This window comes from Gavialis gangeticus, unplaced genomic scaffold (assembly GCF_001723915.1).
Source record: "Gavialis gangeticus isolate Ggan-Ray unplaced genomic scaffold, GavGan_comp1, whole genome shotgun sequence".
Classification (NCBI taxonomy): domain Eukaryota; kingdom Metazoa; phylum Chordata; order Crocodylia; family Gavialidae; genus Gavialis; species Gavialis gangeticus.
Window position 1 is genome coordinate 175,400 of NW_017729005.1, and position 17,428 is coordinate 192,827.

Consider the following 17,428-nt stretch of genomic DNA (forward strand, 5'->3'; position numbering starts at 1 on the left):
GTGGGGGGGGGAGCCGGGGGCCCCCCCCCCCCACAAGGGGGGGGGCGGGCCCCGGGGGGGGGGGGGGGAGATCAGACTCACGGCTTTTCTTGGGCAGAGCCTGTTTTCCCAGGCTGCTGCCAGGCTGTCTGCAGAGCTTCCTGCAGAGCCATGGAGCTACACGGAGCCCAGTGCTTCCCTCCACAGCTGTGGGGGCAGCAAACTAAAACTAGTTTGCTGTGCCCTAAGTCATTTAAGGCGCATTACGCCACTGAATTTCCTACAGTGGCTGGAATTAATACACAATACACCACTGAGGCGTGCAAACAGTGACACCATTAAAGCAGTGCAGAAGCACTTAGCCCGCTTGAAAGGGCTCTCGTTTCGTCTACACATGGCCTCATACTGCAGACTGAACCTCAGGTGGCTAAAACTCAGTTTGAAAGACTATAGTTTTTCCTCAAGACATGATTCTACTGCCATGATGGAACACTTCATATCCATCAGCATGTCATTGGCCTGAGCCTAGAAACTGTTCTTCGCTTGAAGTCAGTAGGATAACTTGCATCACATTTAGCAAGTTGAAGGTGTAGTTCCAGGAGACTAATTCAAGGATGTATGAAATTATCTCTCTCCAAGAGCAAGGCCTTTTGAATATCCATACACATGATAGACCTCTGCTCTGACACATGCTAACTAGCATGCATCAGAGCCAACTCAATTAATTGCCACGTTTAGCAGGCTCCACATCAGGTGTATTCATTGTCCCCACATTTCAAAATGGCGACAGGGGCACTTTAACTAAAACTCATTGAACAAGCTTTAAAGTGTCCCCGCTGCCATTTTGAAGTGTAAGATGCTGAATACATATGACACTGCTCCACTTCATGGAGCAGCTGTCAGAGCCGCTCTAGTTAAAGCTCCCGCCCTCCCGCAGAGCATGTGTATAGATGCCTTTTTTGCCACTGCTGTCATTTACACAGCAGATAGAAGCAGTATTTCCTTGTACACCTGTGATACAGAGTTCCTGCTGAAAGGCTTTCCTTTAATTTCAGCAGGTAATGTATGTGAGATGTGTAGAAAGAATGTGTGGCTTCAGTTTGCATCGCAGCCATGCTCCATCTGCTGGCCAGTGCAGTGTTCTACTTCTGACTCCGTTTGGCCTGGTTGATGTTTTCTGGTTCTGCTTCATCTTCCCTTCTAATAGACCTTTCTTTTGGTGGGAATCCTGTGTCAGGATCTACTATTACTTTTTGCATACTACGCAGAATTTTTTGTTGTGGTATACTGTTTAGTTTTCATTGTAGAGTATGGCAATTTAGATGTGGTTACTTCTCATGGAATTAACAAACAATAGGAAGTAATCTCTTTTCTTTGTTTGATTTTTGGCTCATACTTTACAAGATTGTTTTGATGCAGAACAAAAGGAAGTTTTAGGGAAAAAACCTACTTTTTATTGCTTTTTTCTTCTATGTTTATGTTTCTAGCTGTAGAATTACATTAATTTTCTATGTTATGACTCATATACTGACCTAAAGTCCATGCATTTATATTCTAAGTATTTATAAAGAGAAATATCCCTTTTTGTAAAACAACTATGTAAATAGTCATAGACATACATTTAAATAACTTGTTATAGTACCAAGTATCATTTGCTAATTTAAAATTGTGCTATGCCATATTGTACAGGTAATTTTCTATATCCAGGACAAAAATATCGACCCTATTCTTGAGTAACTAACTTTCTTATAACGTTTGTCTGATAAATTCCTGCTGGGAAGTTGCATGTTTTAACTAGTTCTGTTGGTGACGTCGTGACTTTGTTAGTACAAAATATAATAATCTTTAACATTTTGCAGCTGCAGAGAGATACTAACAGTAAGATTTATTTGTTCCTCTTTTTCAGATGCTCTCTAAATCAATTGAACAGCTAAAGCAGCCTGGCAGTCAACTAGAAGAAGCTGAAGAGGAGCTTCATGGAGATCCTGTAATGCAGGAAGAAAGAGCTCCCTCTAGTGGTAACAGCATTAGGGATGACAGCAGCAGTATTTGTGTGGATGACAGAATAGGACAGCAGGTGGGGGCTGTGAAAGTGAAAGAAGAACCACTGGACAGTGATGACGATATTCAAACCCAGCAAATGGAATCTGGGGAGCAAGCTGCTTTTATGCAACAGGTAATAGGCAAAGATTTAGCTCCAGGATTTGTAATTAAGGTTATTATCTGAATGTCATATATACATTTTTAGGCCTTGATAAGAATTTTTCTTTCAGTTCACAGATCTAGCTAATCTCATTTTATCATGCGAAGAATCAAAGGTGGATGTGTTTTTATGCACACTTAAAACATAGTCAAACTCATACTAAGGCCACTGATTAAAAAAATACCTGTTGCACTCAATTATGCTATGTGAATCTTTGCATAATAAATAGGATTTGTATTAGCCCTGAACTCTATTACATCAGTTAGTTGTAGTGAAATGGAACTCGTTATATTAACTAGTTTGCTGAGATCAGTGATTGTTGGAATCAGTTTCCAGACCTGATCAATGAAACATTCACTCAGTCTTTCTGTTTCTGAATTCTTGTGACATGTCTCGACTTTTGCTTTCACAATTCTGTATATAATGTATCATACTGTAGTCTTGAACACTGTTAAGAGTAGGGTATTTTCCCCCATTAGACAGGTACTGGCTACAATACCAGTAGTCCTAGGTTTGTGTACAAAGTATGATTTAGAAAATAATAGAAATATAAGGTGGATGTAAAGATGCAAGGCAACGCAAGGAATTATTTAAAAATCAAATTGTTTTCCTTTTGCACTGCTAAGTTTTTTTTTTGTTTGTTTTATTTGATGATACTATCTACAAAGATGTCCTCAAATGAAGCAGATGGAAATATTGGCACAGAATGATAGCCAGCATTATGTTCCAAACAGATACTTGGGTATATCTGAAAATGCAGGGGAAAAAAACCCAGAATTATCATTATTATCTGATATCCAATCTCATGTTTATTTTTTTAAATAAAGATTAATCTTACAAAAATATATAATCTTTTATCGCTAGGGTTTTATTGTCATTCTGAATAATGACTAACTGTGTAAGATGCCAACCTGGCAAAAGGAAAATCAAATTACTACAGAGTATTTTATAAGTTGCTAAAAAAATGCATTTGTACAGTGCGTACCTTCAGAAAGACGGTGCCCTTTGTTGCTGTAAAATCAGAGTAGCTCTGAATGCAAAAGAAGGCACTGTTTATTTAAGTCAATACTTTGTCAGGTCCCTGCTGTTCTGCAGAAAAGTGATTCTGTGCGGGTGAAACAGGAAATGCCTTATGGAAACAGGAAGCCCAAGTGATTCATGTACAGAGGAATGTAAAGGGGGGGGAGTTTGGGGTGGATAGTGTTCTACTTTCTCTGTTTTTAAAGGGCAGTCTATGAATTGATTTATTGTCAAAGAAAATAACAAAGCGAGTAGGGAAATTGTTAAGGAAGCTTTCCAGTGAAACATTTCCTTCATATTCCCTTCTGATATGTTTACCTTGTTTTATAGGTTTACTTTTGTTAAACTAGTTAAAGATTCATTGTATTAAGACCCCTTTAATATGGATAATCCAAAACTGACTTGGAATCCTTGTCAGTTTTTTTTTCTATTAAAAATATTTATATTTCTAAAGCTAAGGTATTTTGAGGTACAGTATCCTGTTTCAAAAGAGATAGTCGTTTTGCCAAATGTAGAAGTTGTTCTAATATATATTATTAGCATGTCATGTTTACATTTTGCTTTAATATTATCAGTCTCTTATAAAATGTTGCAACTTCTAAAGATACATTATCCTTTTTCTTAAAACATCTCCAAATAATTCAAATAACTAAATAGCTGCTAAAACAAGAAAAGGCCTCCTGAAACCTTGCCATCAGCTTTGATAGCAGAAATGTGTTTTGCATAATATATTAAGAATAGAAATAAATCTTTCTTCCTCTTACACAGGAAGAGGAGATAAAGTAGCATGTACATTCAAAAATATGAAACAGGAAAGGTAAAAATGTGTATTTTTCCATCATGTTTGATTGCTTGAAAAGCCTAATTTTAGTGTCACCAAAAAGGGATAGTGCATCTTTTAAAATACATTTTATTTGGGGAAGAACTTGTAGTTGAGCAGACTTTTGTACAAGATCAAAGACACATGTAACCACACACCATAGGAGATATTTTTATAATTGGTCAGGGGAAAGTTACCCCAGTACAACCAGTGGACTTTAATTATATTCAAATTTGATAGCCTCTGAATTTAATCAAGAAACTACCTGGAACCAGTGAAAAGGAAAACTGGGTTTAAACCACCATATTTCTAATTGATAATTGTCTCTTAAATCTACTGTATTTATTATAATTTACACCCATGAAGGTGATCTCTTGTTTTCTGATGTAAATATATTCTGTTTGTATGTTCCCTTTTTTGCCTTCTGATATAAGTCTATTCCTTTCTCAAATAAAGTTTTTTTTTAAAAGATCCCCTTTCAGATATTTGACTTTGTGTAGAGTTAATAATTTAGTTGGTGCTTTCTGTTTTGTATAACCAAATGTGCTTGCTACGCATTGTTGAAATAATTAAAGCTTTTAGGGGCAAGGTTTTTTATTGCACTATTTTTACAATGATTACACAAAGTCTATTTTTGGTCTCTTGTTTGATCCTATTTCAGCCATTGAAAACTGTAAAACAAATGGAAATAATAACTATGCATGCTCATTTTCCCATCATGGCATTTTGTCTTGAATGCATGATCATAAATGATACCATACTGGACAGAAAGTACAGGTAAATCCCAATTTTCTAACTCCTAATTATCCCAAATTTGGCCAGGTTGAAAAAAATTTCCTTCTCGTTTCCAATATTTATGATTTCATGAAAGTTTCACAAGGCTCTTGAGACTTTTGTAAAACTGGGGTTAACCTATAAATACATTCTGGGAACTTTACAGACTTGAAGCCTGTTAGAGGTTTGCATCTCACCTACCCTTCACCCCACCCCCAAACTCCGAGTTCAGAAAAGCACTTAAGTATTTGCTTAAACATATGCTTAAATGCTTAATGAACAGCAATGCTTTCCTGAACTTTAGTTCAGATTTTCATTTCAGTGTTTGTAATTTACTAGCACAGGTAGAAGTGAAGGAAAAGTTGAAAACAATTCTTAGCTGCATTATCTGTCAGCTCTAACTCTTCCTTCAAATTAAATGTTAGCTGTTTCACTTCCACTACTGCTTACACTAAAATGGATAGGTATGAGCTTTCATAAACACAGCATAATTAGTTTAAATTTTCTAACCATTTATTTGACTGATATGGATGATATGCTAAAAATAACCACTAGCTAAAAACAGAGCTAAAAGCCTTACCTTGCAATAGTTACGAGTATAACTTGCATTATCAATACTGTTGTAACTTACTGCCATATAGAACAGCATCTACTTATAATCTGGAGTCTGTAAGTAAGTAGTTGATATATACTTTGTAAAAATCTGAAGCTCTTTGTTTATACGATCACATAAGTGGTCAAATAATAGCTTTAAGTATTTTTAAGAGTTTGATTTTTCCCTTTTTGAAGGTTTAGTTAAAAGAGTTTTTATTTACCAGGTATCCAGACTAGATGTAGAGAAACAAAAAAATGTATTTAATTAAAAATACATCTTATTTTTTTCCTGAAGATAATGAGTAATAAGGCCTTCTTGGTAACGAGGCCTGTTTTGCCCTGCTGTCAAAAAAAAGTCTGCATAGGGATTAATTGGGGAGAAATCCCTTCTAAATTAGAAAAAAAATGCTTGATAAAACTCATGTACTCTGAGGAAAAGTACACTAAGAAACAAGTGGTGCTAAAATATAGTTTTTATAAGTTTAGTATTTGTTCATCTTTTGGCATAAAAATATATATTAAAGTCTGAATCTCAGTGGCCAGGAAGCAGTGCTGACACTCATCTTTATCATTCAATAAGTCATTCACGCACCTTCATTATTCACCTCCTCCTCATCACATCCCCTAAGTTTTACTCCATGGCAATTAATCCAGGCATACCCTGTTTTTATCTTCACTGGCTTTCTGAGGTAAATATTTTGTAAGAGTTATTTCCAAACGCTGAGCCAAAAATATAAATATTTTTCTTTCTTCGCAAAATTTGCAGCCAAAATTAAATCAGCAAAATTAATTTAGTAAATGTTTTCTCTCCTCATACCTGCCTGTCCCACTTAGAGCCACTCAAGGGGCCACTTGTTTGCTTTCCATTTATTTGTTTAGTTTCTGACTTTCTTATACAATTCCCATCATCTGGGTGGCAGTGCTGTTTAACTACCTCATTTTTCTTGAAGGATCCTCCTGTAGATAACTATGCACAAAATTCTTCCTCAGGCAGATCATCATCATAGGTAAAATTATCTTCTGAATTAATGTCCAGTCTCATTGACCATCAGTGTATTTGATGAGTCTGCCATGGTATCTTTCATCTTTGAACCTTCTCTTAGCCTGACTTGATTTTTCTGTTGCCTTTTATTTAAAGTCTCTCAAACCTAAGTGCCTGGCCAAGATACTTGCCTGTTTTTTTCCAGGATTTCTTGAGTGTCCCTGTCTGTGCTGCTCTATCACAATAAGTGTAGACACACATTTATTTTTAGGCTAGAGACAGATTTTCAAGAGGCCTGAGCTTAAGTTGATTCAATCTCTGTGGGTTAGTCTAACCTGGCTAGGCTGAATCAGATTGTAACTGCACAGACATCCCAGAAATGCAGGCACAACTCTGCAGTGGCTCAGGCTAGAAGCTGGGGGGAGGGGGGAGAAAGCAGGGGAGAAGCCCTCCCTTGCCTTCCACAGAGCTGAGCTGAGCTGAGCAGAGCAGAGCAGAGGGGGACATGGCCAGGCCCCAGCAGGACACTCTTATTAGGGAGGTGGCCCCCCACCTTCTGACAAGCCCAGCAGGGAATTGATAACACAGTGTTTATCCCCCCTAACTCAGTGTTTATCAGCCCATTAAGAAAACAACAGAGGGACATTACCAGTTGATTCTGCCTTTGTCCTATTTGCTACAGTATGGACTGTAGCCAGCATGTGGTCTGCTAGCCAGTGCTGAGAGGTGTCTGTGTAAGGCAGAGGGGATGGGGAATTGCTGCTTAGTAGGGAGTGTGGGGGGGAGCAGAGAAGCCAGGCAGATGCCTGCAGTCTCTGCCAAACTCCAGCCAGGGAGCAGAGGGGAGGGGCCAGCCCTGCTGTGGAGCAGAGAGCCCTGCCCAGCCCAGAGAGCATGCCGGGATGTTGAGGGACTCTGGTTTAACTTAAGCCAACAAGGGGTTTGGGACAGACGTTGCATAAACCGGTTTGAGCCAAATCAATTAAATCTGATACTACATTCAACCAGGTTTATCTCAAACCAGTTTCAGCCATTTTCCAACTGGTTTATGTGCACTGAACATCTGTTCTGTTACAGGTTTAAACCAGTTTCTGATCACTTAAACCAGTTGGTGTGTAGTGCCTGTCCCTAGCCTTAGTCCTGCTTTTTTACTTCAGTACTTGGATGCTGTAGCTTTTTTCTGTGGTATAACACAAAATTGAATGGTTTCATTTTTAAGGAACACTAATCAATAAAATTCGTGGTATACATAGGGCTCTGCAAAGGGCATATAAACCAGAAGTGTAGAAGGCCCACTAAAGAAGAGGGTCCCCTAATAATTTACACTGTATAAATGTATAAGATTAGCCTTCTTAAGAGTGTGAGGGTGAAGAGTTGAGAGTTCACCTATAGGCTCAAGCTCAAACTACAGTAAGTAGGAGCATCGGTTAATACAATATGGGAAGAAGCAGTTAACACCAGTACCATGGGCAGACCTACAGTTTTGAAAAGGGGGGTGCACAGTGCATCACAACACAACACAGCACACAGTTTTCTCCGGGTAAAAAGAAACTAGAAACTTATACTAATATGCTAGGGACTTAGGACTGTATTACTGAGTTTACATTCAGAACAAAAAGAAATGCAACTTCATTGAAAATGGAGTAATTTTCTGTATCATATGAAAACAGCCAACTAGGCAAGAAATACTCAAAAGATGCTGTTTCTTTAATCCTCTAATCATTAGATTAAATGTATGTCTTTTTAGTGGCATAAAACACAAACAAACCTTTAGCATCTTAACAGTGCATCCAATTCTTCACTGAAAGGTATTTCCACACCTGGGTTAATTTTTTTAGCTAGAGTTAAAACAGTCTGCAGGGTTGTTAGATAAGAGCTATTTTACCAGGAAAGCAGAAAGCAAAAGGGAAAGCAGAATTGCAGAAGAAAGGTTAGTTTATCAGTGGATCATCAGCACTATTAAAAAAGGAGGGAGGGTTGTTAACACCTGTGAAATGAAGAGTTTAGAAGGAATCAAGTAGATTATAAAGAGCTGTGAAGTCAAATGACTCCCTCACTGCTTCCTGCATAGAAATGCTGCTGCCATTTCCAGGCAATTGGTTTTAAAGTTTGGGTGGAGGAGAAATCAAAGGGTGGAGGGGTGGGAGGGAAGGAGAGCAGGTGCAAGTGCACCAGTGCACCCCACTTTGATCTGCTCCTGACCACTACCATTTTTAGTGTTCTGACTGGGCTTCAGTATTAACGCATTGAGACTCAAAGGGGACGGTCCTCAACTCTATACAGTTCAAATGTTCATATATTCCATAAAAACTGTGAATAAAATATTCCATAAAAACTTGTCACAGATGATCTAAGAGGGATAGGAAAATAATCTTTCCCAGTCAAGTAAATTGTTTGGAGTATAGAAGCACTACTGGACACCAGGCACTACCATTTGTCTTCATCCTGTGAATGTGTGTTATATGGATCTACTCATCATCACTTACATATCATTAGCAGCAAGCAAAGTACCTCTTCCTCCCTAGTCCACATTTGCTTATTAAAGCCTTCTAAGCTGTTGGCACATGACCACTATTTGGCTTTAGGGATTGGTTTGGAGATTTAGCAGTGGAGTTCATTTTCAGAACAAGAAAGGTAGCAATCTACCAGAAATGTCTAACTACATTTTAAAGAAATCATCTGGGCACCAGAACCATATTGATACAACATTCCTATGCATACTGGCTCAGCTGGGTTTCCTTTCCTTCAAGGCAAGAGCCAGATTGAGCTATGCATGAAGTGAGGATGGGGCCAGAAAGAATCTGGGGCCAGTTCAACCTCTGATGCTGCTCTAACAATCATCATTATGCATTCAAAAATTGTTAGAATGCAAGATATTCCAGCTGTGCCACCTTCCACTCTAAGAGCAATCTCTGTGCTGAAGGAATGGGTGTGGTGTGATCCAGGCCTGGGTGGGACATGGCTTTCTACTTTCCTTCTTAAGAGAGATCCCCACGTGATTATTTAAGATGGCTTTCCATCCTATTTGCTCTGAGGATGTGTCAAGCTTCCTGGCTTTGCTTTTTAAAAATTGTGTGACCCTCTGATACTTGTGGATCTCTTCTAAATATCTAGGCAAGGGGATAAAATAGAACTGAAATAAAAAATAATTTGTCAGAAGAATGTTTACAGCTATTTGGTCCCTTTTCTCAGTTGGCATTTGAAGTCTTTTCTGAAAAAAGTATCTTACTGAAAAAATCTGTTCCTTTAAACTATATTTATTTGTTTTCTCTTTTTCTTCCTGGAACTGATCAATTGCCATGAATCAATGGTAATCAAGAGCTTTAAAAGCTTTTATCTAAGTATATTCCACAGTTGCACCAAATGAAAGGTCAGTGTCACATAGACAAACACTGTGACCTTTTCCTTATATAGCCATGCTAGCCCTGGTCTCTCCTGCCTGCTTTGAAGAATCCTGGTGTTGCTTTTTATACATCTATCAATCTTGATGTCTCTTTCATGCTTAGTTTCCTTTTTTAATCATTTGAGAAATCAAACCAGACAGTAATCTTTTCCAATACTAACTCATGCAAAGGAGAATATAACAGGACTCTCTGTGGTGATACTGGGCACACTCTGGCCAACTAGGCTCTGGTTTCTGGTGCACACTGCTGCCATGTACAGCCTGCCACTTTTTTTAGTGGCAGTTTTTTTGACACTTGGCTCTTCCAGTGTCAAAAGCCCCAAACAAACCACCATGCTGCTAATGAGCAGTGTGGTGTACAAGTGCATGTGCACAGAGTGTGGTTTGTGGCACCTCAAGTGTCTTTGAGGCTCTGCAAACCTCATGTGCGCACTCATGGGTATGTGCCCTATAGGTCTAAAACCATGGGGTATGTTGGTGCCCCAGTGGGGCAGAGAGGCTTCCTGTTAATTTTGCATCTGTTTCCTCAGCACAGGAGTTTATGAATATTACCAAAATCCTGCAGCAATACCAGTAGCAGACTGACCAATAGGGGGATCTAGAGGGAACAGAGACTTAGGGTGGCTTGTCCATGCCTCCCCAGTGGAAGTTTTTTGGAGCATGAAGGACTTTTCCAACTACTCAGACTACAAAGATCACCACTTTCCTTCCAGAAGCCAGCAGGTCTGGATATTGCACACCTTGTATTTCTCGCAATGCCAATTGCAATTTACACCTTCTTCATAGAAGTGTGTGTTACACATCTGACAGCAAAGCTGAGCCCACACTACTTTCCCTCTTAAGTCTTGTTCAGTCTCCTGAAGTTTCACAACTTATGCTCTATGACTGCCAGCCACTTGTTCTTTTAGTGCCATCGTTTGACATGTGTTGTGGGCATGCTTTGTATGGCTTCGTAGTGTTAACTGTCTCCAAGTAGGCTTTTCTTTTCAGCTTTGCTCAGAGCCTGTCTCCTCATAGTCTCCAACCCTTTCCCCAGTGAAAGCTTGAGGCATCTGCTGTTCCTTGCCTTTTGTACTTGCTTCCTAAAAGAATACAGCAGTGTGGGGGGTTTTTAAGTAGAATTTGCTGTTGAAATGGGTGACAAGCTTAAAAGTTTGCAAGCTGGAGTTCTTTATTCAAGCATTGGTAGAATGAGCTTCCTCATATTGCTGTGCACTGAAGCTCTGCCCTGACCATAAGGTACCATGGATGAGATTGCTAGTTATTCCCTCTTCAGTCCATTTTCCTAGGCCTGCCTGCATCTACTGAACATGGCAGTGAAGTGAAACATGAACATTAATTGCTGTTCTTTATTTATCTGTTTTGAACCAGGCCAAGTCTGACGACTGTTTTCACAGAGGCCAGCAAACAACACCTGGCAAGACCATCTTTTGGTTAGCATAGGGCAGGCTGGGCAATTTCTAAATGGTCTGGGGTTGCATGCCACGTTGGCCTCACCAGCATGAGCAAGTGGTCCCCTAAGCCCCATGCTGCACAGGTGCCCAACTGCTATGCACTGTCAACCCAGCTTCACCCCCAATTCCTTAGCTGCATGCTCCCCTCCTGCACTGTACCATAAGGGCACACCTGATGAGCTGTGGGTTGCACCACCCTGGTCCACCTCCTTGGGTGAAGGCAGGAATGGAAGATGGAGGAGAAAGGGGAGACTGCAGACCCTAGCTGCTGATGCAGCAAGTGGTATGGGGGGAACGGCAACTGGGTGGGAGTTTGGGGGCCACAAATTAAGCAGTCATGGGCTGCATGCTGTCTCTGGTTTGCCAGTTGGACAGCTCTGCCGTAGGGAATCATGCACATGTGAAACACTGCGTTAGTTATGAAAGCCTTCATAACTGATTGGCAGTTCCTGCAGTTCTCCTGTTCTTTTTGTTCCTCTAGCATTTACCTAGATCTGCTTATACATCTTCTACTCTCTACCTGAATAGTTTTCTTTGGAATAATAACATTACCTTTGTATGTTTATCTGCTGACATTTCTAACTCTATGCTTAGAAGCCCAAAGCATTTTACTTGGTATTTTTTGTAGAAAGGGAAAGACGGCACTGCATACCTAGCGTGAATATGGTGATGATGTAATTCAAATCTGTTCATTTCTAGGGGAAAATATATGTTGCATATGCCACTAATTTACATCATTTAATTTAAATGAACATGCATAAGCTCTTTGAAAACAGAAATACCTTTCAGGCCCTGTGAATGAGGCTCTTGGCATTCGTGATTTTTTTTTAAGTTTTTAGCCCTTAAAAAGGTAACCCTTGAAAACATAAACCAACATAAACTAAGCATTAGTTGTAAAGAATAGTAGTGAGGCACTATAACTACAGGAATCAATAGGTTACATTTGAATTAGGAGCAGACAAATTTTTTTGAAGCCTGCTGAAAACAGCAAGATTTGGGCTTAGTTTACTGTTTTCAGGCCTGTCTAGTGCTGGAAAAAAGGCAGCTACTGCTGAATGTCTTTCTAGTAGTATGTTTATCTGGATCCATATTATCTGAATGCCCTTCAGTTATCTAGAAATAATCATCACTGGTTTTTTTGGCCGTGTTTATTTTAGTTATTTCGTTCTTGAGGAGCATGACAATGAGTGAAAGATCGAATGTAATTTGGAGAGAATGAATACTGTGCTCATAAACCTCATACTGTTAGTTTGCAGTTTCATGGGGATGTTGCTGCTACAGGAGGTCATGGGGAAAAGCATGATTTCTCAGTTAGGTCCTATTTCACAAAGAGCTTTCAATACTAAAACTGAGAAACAACTAGAAATTTAGAATTGGTCTCTATTCTGCAGGAAACCAGAGGGTGATGTTTGTGAAACTATGAACTTTCTCTTGAGTAAAAAGCATGCTGCATTTTACTAAGATGGAATTATTTTATAACATTTGGTTTTACTCCTAGATTGGAGTGGCAATAATCTGGAGGCCAAAAATAGTGGGATTGTGGTAGCAAGGTCTCCCAGCCTGTCACAGATGGAAATAAGTCTTTGTTTTTTGGGCTTTTTGGTTTTGTTTTTTTGGGGGGTTTTTTTGGGGGGGGGAGTGGTCTTGGTTCTTCATTATTTTGTTATTACTGGAGAATGCTGTGTACTGACTTACCTGGGCAGCTGCACAAAACAGTTAGGCATATTATAAAGGAAACAAGTTCCTTATAGTTCTTCCATCTTACTACCTTTATCCCCTTCACCTTTACTAGGGTCACTTCTAGGCCTCTTCTTCCAGGCATTGATTTTAGCTAGGAATTAGACTGAGTACGTTTACAAATGCATTAATGCAATTCTCATAATGCACATTAAAGTTAGTACTTCCAATGTGAGGTACTAAATAAATGCACATTGGGCTGCCCTCATGTGCCAAATGCACATTTTTAGGTAATGCTTAATGTACCATAGCCTATTTTACTTCATATTAACATAGTCACCTGTTTTTTTACATGACACTTTAATGTATGGTAAAATAGGCTCTGTGTATTAAATTGTATGTGTAAACTTGTGTACTGTTTGTAAGTTTTTGACTTAGAGTGTTTTTTTCACATACTCAGGTGATGCATAGGGGGTGCACATGCACCCCCTGAAAGCGCCAGTGCCCCCCCTGTCTAGCTATGCTCCCTGTTTAGCTGGCTGGCAGGGGGGCAGGTGGGAGCACCAGTGCCCCCCCTTCAAGTGCCAGCCAGGGAGCGAAGCCGCCAGCAAAAGCAGCTGCACCGCTTCTGGAAGTGAGTGAGATCAGCCACAGGGGACCTCCTCCTCCCCGCACCAGCAGAATCAGCTGCCAAGGAAACCCCTGCCCCCCCTCCCCGGTCGCTGACTGGTGTCAGGGAGGGCACATGTACCCCCTGACTCAAGAGGCACCAGACACTCATGCATGTACTCTTCCAAAGAGGGTTTTGGATATTGAGAAAAACATTTGTCCTTACAACGCTGAGGAATAGTCCGAGGGAAGGAGCTGGTTGCATCCTACCTCCAGGAACTTCTTGAACATGCAGCAGAAGTACCAACAGGTATCAAGGAGGAGGACTGGAAATGTACCATGCTTAACTGTGCACAGCAGAAGTTCATCCACCAGCAAAAGTTCTGGGACTCCATTGCTGAGAGGGATCTAGGACACTTGCTCTTAACTGGTATTTATGGACACTTTTTATGTAAGCTTCTTATTTAGCAGGTGTTCATTCTTTACCCGGCCTGTGACAAGTGGAGACCTATGTCCTGTTACCCACCTCATCACCCATGCCACAAACCATAGTACAGCCTACCTGCAAAAAGACCCAAGGAACAGTAACCTGCACATCAGCTTTGAGGAACAGCTCTAAGTTAGGACAGCCATTTTGGAGAGCATGATCCTGAGGCTGGAAAATGATACTCAGTGAAAGAATTTATATAGACTGTGGGGACGGGAATTTTATCTAAAAAGATCTTCGTCTTTAAATATTGTTGGCAACAGTATTTCACCATACAGAAACAAAAGATGGAATTAGTAAAACAAAGAAACACCAATGACTGCTTCAAACATCCAACTGGTCAACTGTGGGAGGTCACAGGGTAATGGGTTTAGCATTCCTCAAAAAAGACAGTGATGAAGAACACTATCACAGTTGCGTCAGACCCACTGCAATGCTCTGTGGGTCCTCTCCCCTTGGGCAATACAAGGCATGTGATAGTACCAAAACCAAGATGCTCTAGGGAAATTTTGCAAGAGAATCCCTTGTTAATTCTGCCTTAAGCTTAAGTATAGATTCCTGAGTGGAAAGTTATTACTTCTGTGGCGAGGTAGGCTATAGCTTCTGCCCACACTCAAGCTCTGTAGAAAAGATTTTGTGTTGCTTCCAGAGAAAACCTTCTGAGAGTGGAATTAGGTAGGGGATAGGAAGTAATGCCGAAGCAGACGCCTCCTATGAGTGTCAGACCAGAAGTGAGTGTCTTGCTTTTGGGAAAATAGAACAATCTGTCTCATCATACCTACTAATTGGTAGTAACTCTTCCTCATACTCATAGCCTCACTGCTTTGGTTTAAAGATACAGTTTCATCAACTGTATATATTAATCTTCCTTTATCAGCGATGGTAAAAATGTACAGTTTTATGGGGTTTCAATTTCTTTTCGTTCCCAAAATTCTAAAATTGTTGACCAATTCCACAAATAGTTGAAAGAAGAAACAAAAATGTCCACTGAAATTTTTCAGAGGGTGATGGGATAGATTTGCGGGATTAAAGACATTTTGGCTTGTTGTTTATTTTTAAATATACCCTAAAATTAGAGATATATATATATCTACCAGCACTGCTGTTTCTAGCTACTAGCTGGCATGAGAGACCAATTGATTTTCACATTCCTGCCATTTTTGTCACCTTTCACAATGCTAGAATTATTGTTAAACAAGAACTTACCAGGTATAATAATTGAATTTATAATTAGTAAGTAAAAGAATAAATGGGAAGGGAAGGGGGAAAAGATTAGTCCCCATATATATGATATTTTAAATCTTATATTAATAATTTGAGTGAATGTAATAACCAGAGGCAAAGCCAAGAGTATCAACTTTCTGTCTCCTCCGTTACACCACTTTTTTAAAATACAAATTTAAATTATTATTTTTCCAGCTGGGAGATTTTACTCTGATTTTTTTATATCACTATCAATTATCAAGTGCACCACTTTAACATGGTGCCTCTTCTAAAACCCAAACCTCTTTTAAATATCTGATGAGGCAAAAAATAACTATTAAGGAAATACATTCTCCCTTAAAATAATAGGTAAGGCAAAAAGAAATATCTAGAAATAATGTAAAATTGCACAATAAATACTTTACCAAAAGATATTGGGCACATTTTGCATTAAATTATTTTTAAAGACAGGTTTTGATGTGCCAATATTTTTTTCCCAGATCCTTAATCCTCTTTATGTTTAAAGTACTTTGTAATCTTTGGAATATATTATTTATGGGAATTGGTTTCCCTGCTATTAGTCATCTCCTAAAAATCTCAGTGATTGGCCATTTAAGCCACAATGACAGTCATTGATTAATAGTTTCTTCCAAACTGGTTTGCAATCCTGGCTCTGTTGTCCGTGCCACCCTCCTCCCCCAGAAAGGAGGTGGGGGAGGAAGGGGGGTCAGAGAGAGAAAAAAACTTGTACCAGTGATCTAATCTGGCACCTTCATCTATTGAAAAGCTAGTCTCAGATATTAGTTATAAGCAAGCATTCTAGCTGATGATAATAATCAAGTGCCAAGCAAAACCAAGAATGACAAATGACTACGCAAGTGGTAGTTCTTTAGGTGTAGTGAGATGTGGATAAACATACTGTTCCCTTAGAAACTGTCACAAAACAAAGATCCATTTACATTCATGTCATTATGAAAGGGTGTGACAAAAGATTATTTTTTTCAGTTCTAAAATAGTTGTAGATTAAGATAAAATCCTGTCTGAAATGTGTTAAAATTTTCATTTGTGTGATACTAGAACTTTCTCTGGACTTCAATACAGAGATTTTATTTTTTCTTTAATTTGAAGAGTGTTACTAATTTATATGTAAAACATTGTAAATCTTGTTAAATTTTCACATTTTGAGCTTACCTTTCAAAATAAATGACAGGAATTTATTTGACAGCTGAGGACAATGACCAAAGACAAGGATCTTGTACTGCATGCTTCTTTTCTCTCTCAATTTTCGTGGGCACCATACATTTCTAAAATGGTTACACTTTTCCCTGAACCAACATAATATAAAAGATTTACTGTTACAGTTTGTGTGTGGCCGGGCAATGGCATATGGAAAACATGTTTCCTGCTATTTAATTTAATTACTCCAATCACGTGCCAGCCCCGGGCATGTCATTCTGGACCTCTGAGGCTCTTTGTCTGTCAAAGAGATGGACAATATCTTGGCTTTGTTTAGTTGCTCTGCAGGCTGTAGATAAAACCACTGAAATACTGAGTGTTTGTTTAACCAAAACTTTGCATTTTTACAATTTGGCTTTGATTTTTTTGTTTTACAAAAAAAAAAGATGACATTTTGGCCTTGGTGAGCTGGAAAGGAAATATTAGGGATATGAAGAACTGTCACTTTGGAAGTTTGACATACAAAAAAGGAATATTCTAGCCTTCTGGTCAGAAATAAGCTCTGTTAGCAGAAACTTAAGACATGTATCATTGTGTTATGTTAGGGATGGCTATTAGTGTGGGACAGCTGGAAAAGCCCTATTTATAATTATTTCATCATTAAGTATTAAGTTTTAGTCTTGGATGCTTTGGCAGGTTCAGGTTTCTTTTTTTTTTTTTAAGTTTAATAGATTAATTTATAAAAGTAAAACTAGTACTTGCAACCTGAAGACTAATGTCTTAGTAATTCCCACAGGCTTTTTATATAAAATAATATAGGAAACATAATTATTAACAGAACTCTTTGTGCTAACATCTAGAACTAATAAAATTACATTTTTGCACCCTGCTAATACTATCAGCCCCAACTGAAGAAAAAAAATGAATTGTATGCTTAGTTTTAAGCACGTTGCTAATCTCCATTGACTTTAGGAGGACTAAAGCTCTTATTTAAGTGTTTTCCTGAATCAGGTCTATAGAGAGCAAATGCTATTAAGTAATACTTTA

At 38.9% G+C, this 17,428-nt stretch overlaps 1 protein-coding gene across 3 annotated transcripts in view; it reads left to right on the forward strand.

Moving 5' to 3' along the window:
- The window catches only part of HDAC9 (histone deacetylase 9), a 493,669-nt gene that overhangs the window by 164,529 nt on the left and 311,712 nt on the right, over positions 1-17,428 (forward strand). For 2 of the 3 annotated variants that reach the window (XM_019508552.1, XM_019508551.1), the window contains exon 11: positions 1,886-4,493. In XM_019508552.1, coding sequence (XP_019364097.1) covers positions 1,886-2,206 — 321 coding nt within the window. In that variant the 3' untranslated portion in view covers positions 2,207-4,493. Of the gene's footprint in view, positions 1-1,885; positions 4,494-17,428 lie in introns of those variants that run through there. The other variant, XM_019508553.1, reaches the window with a different exon arrangement.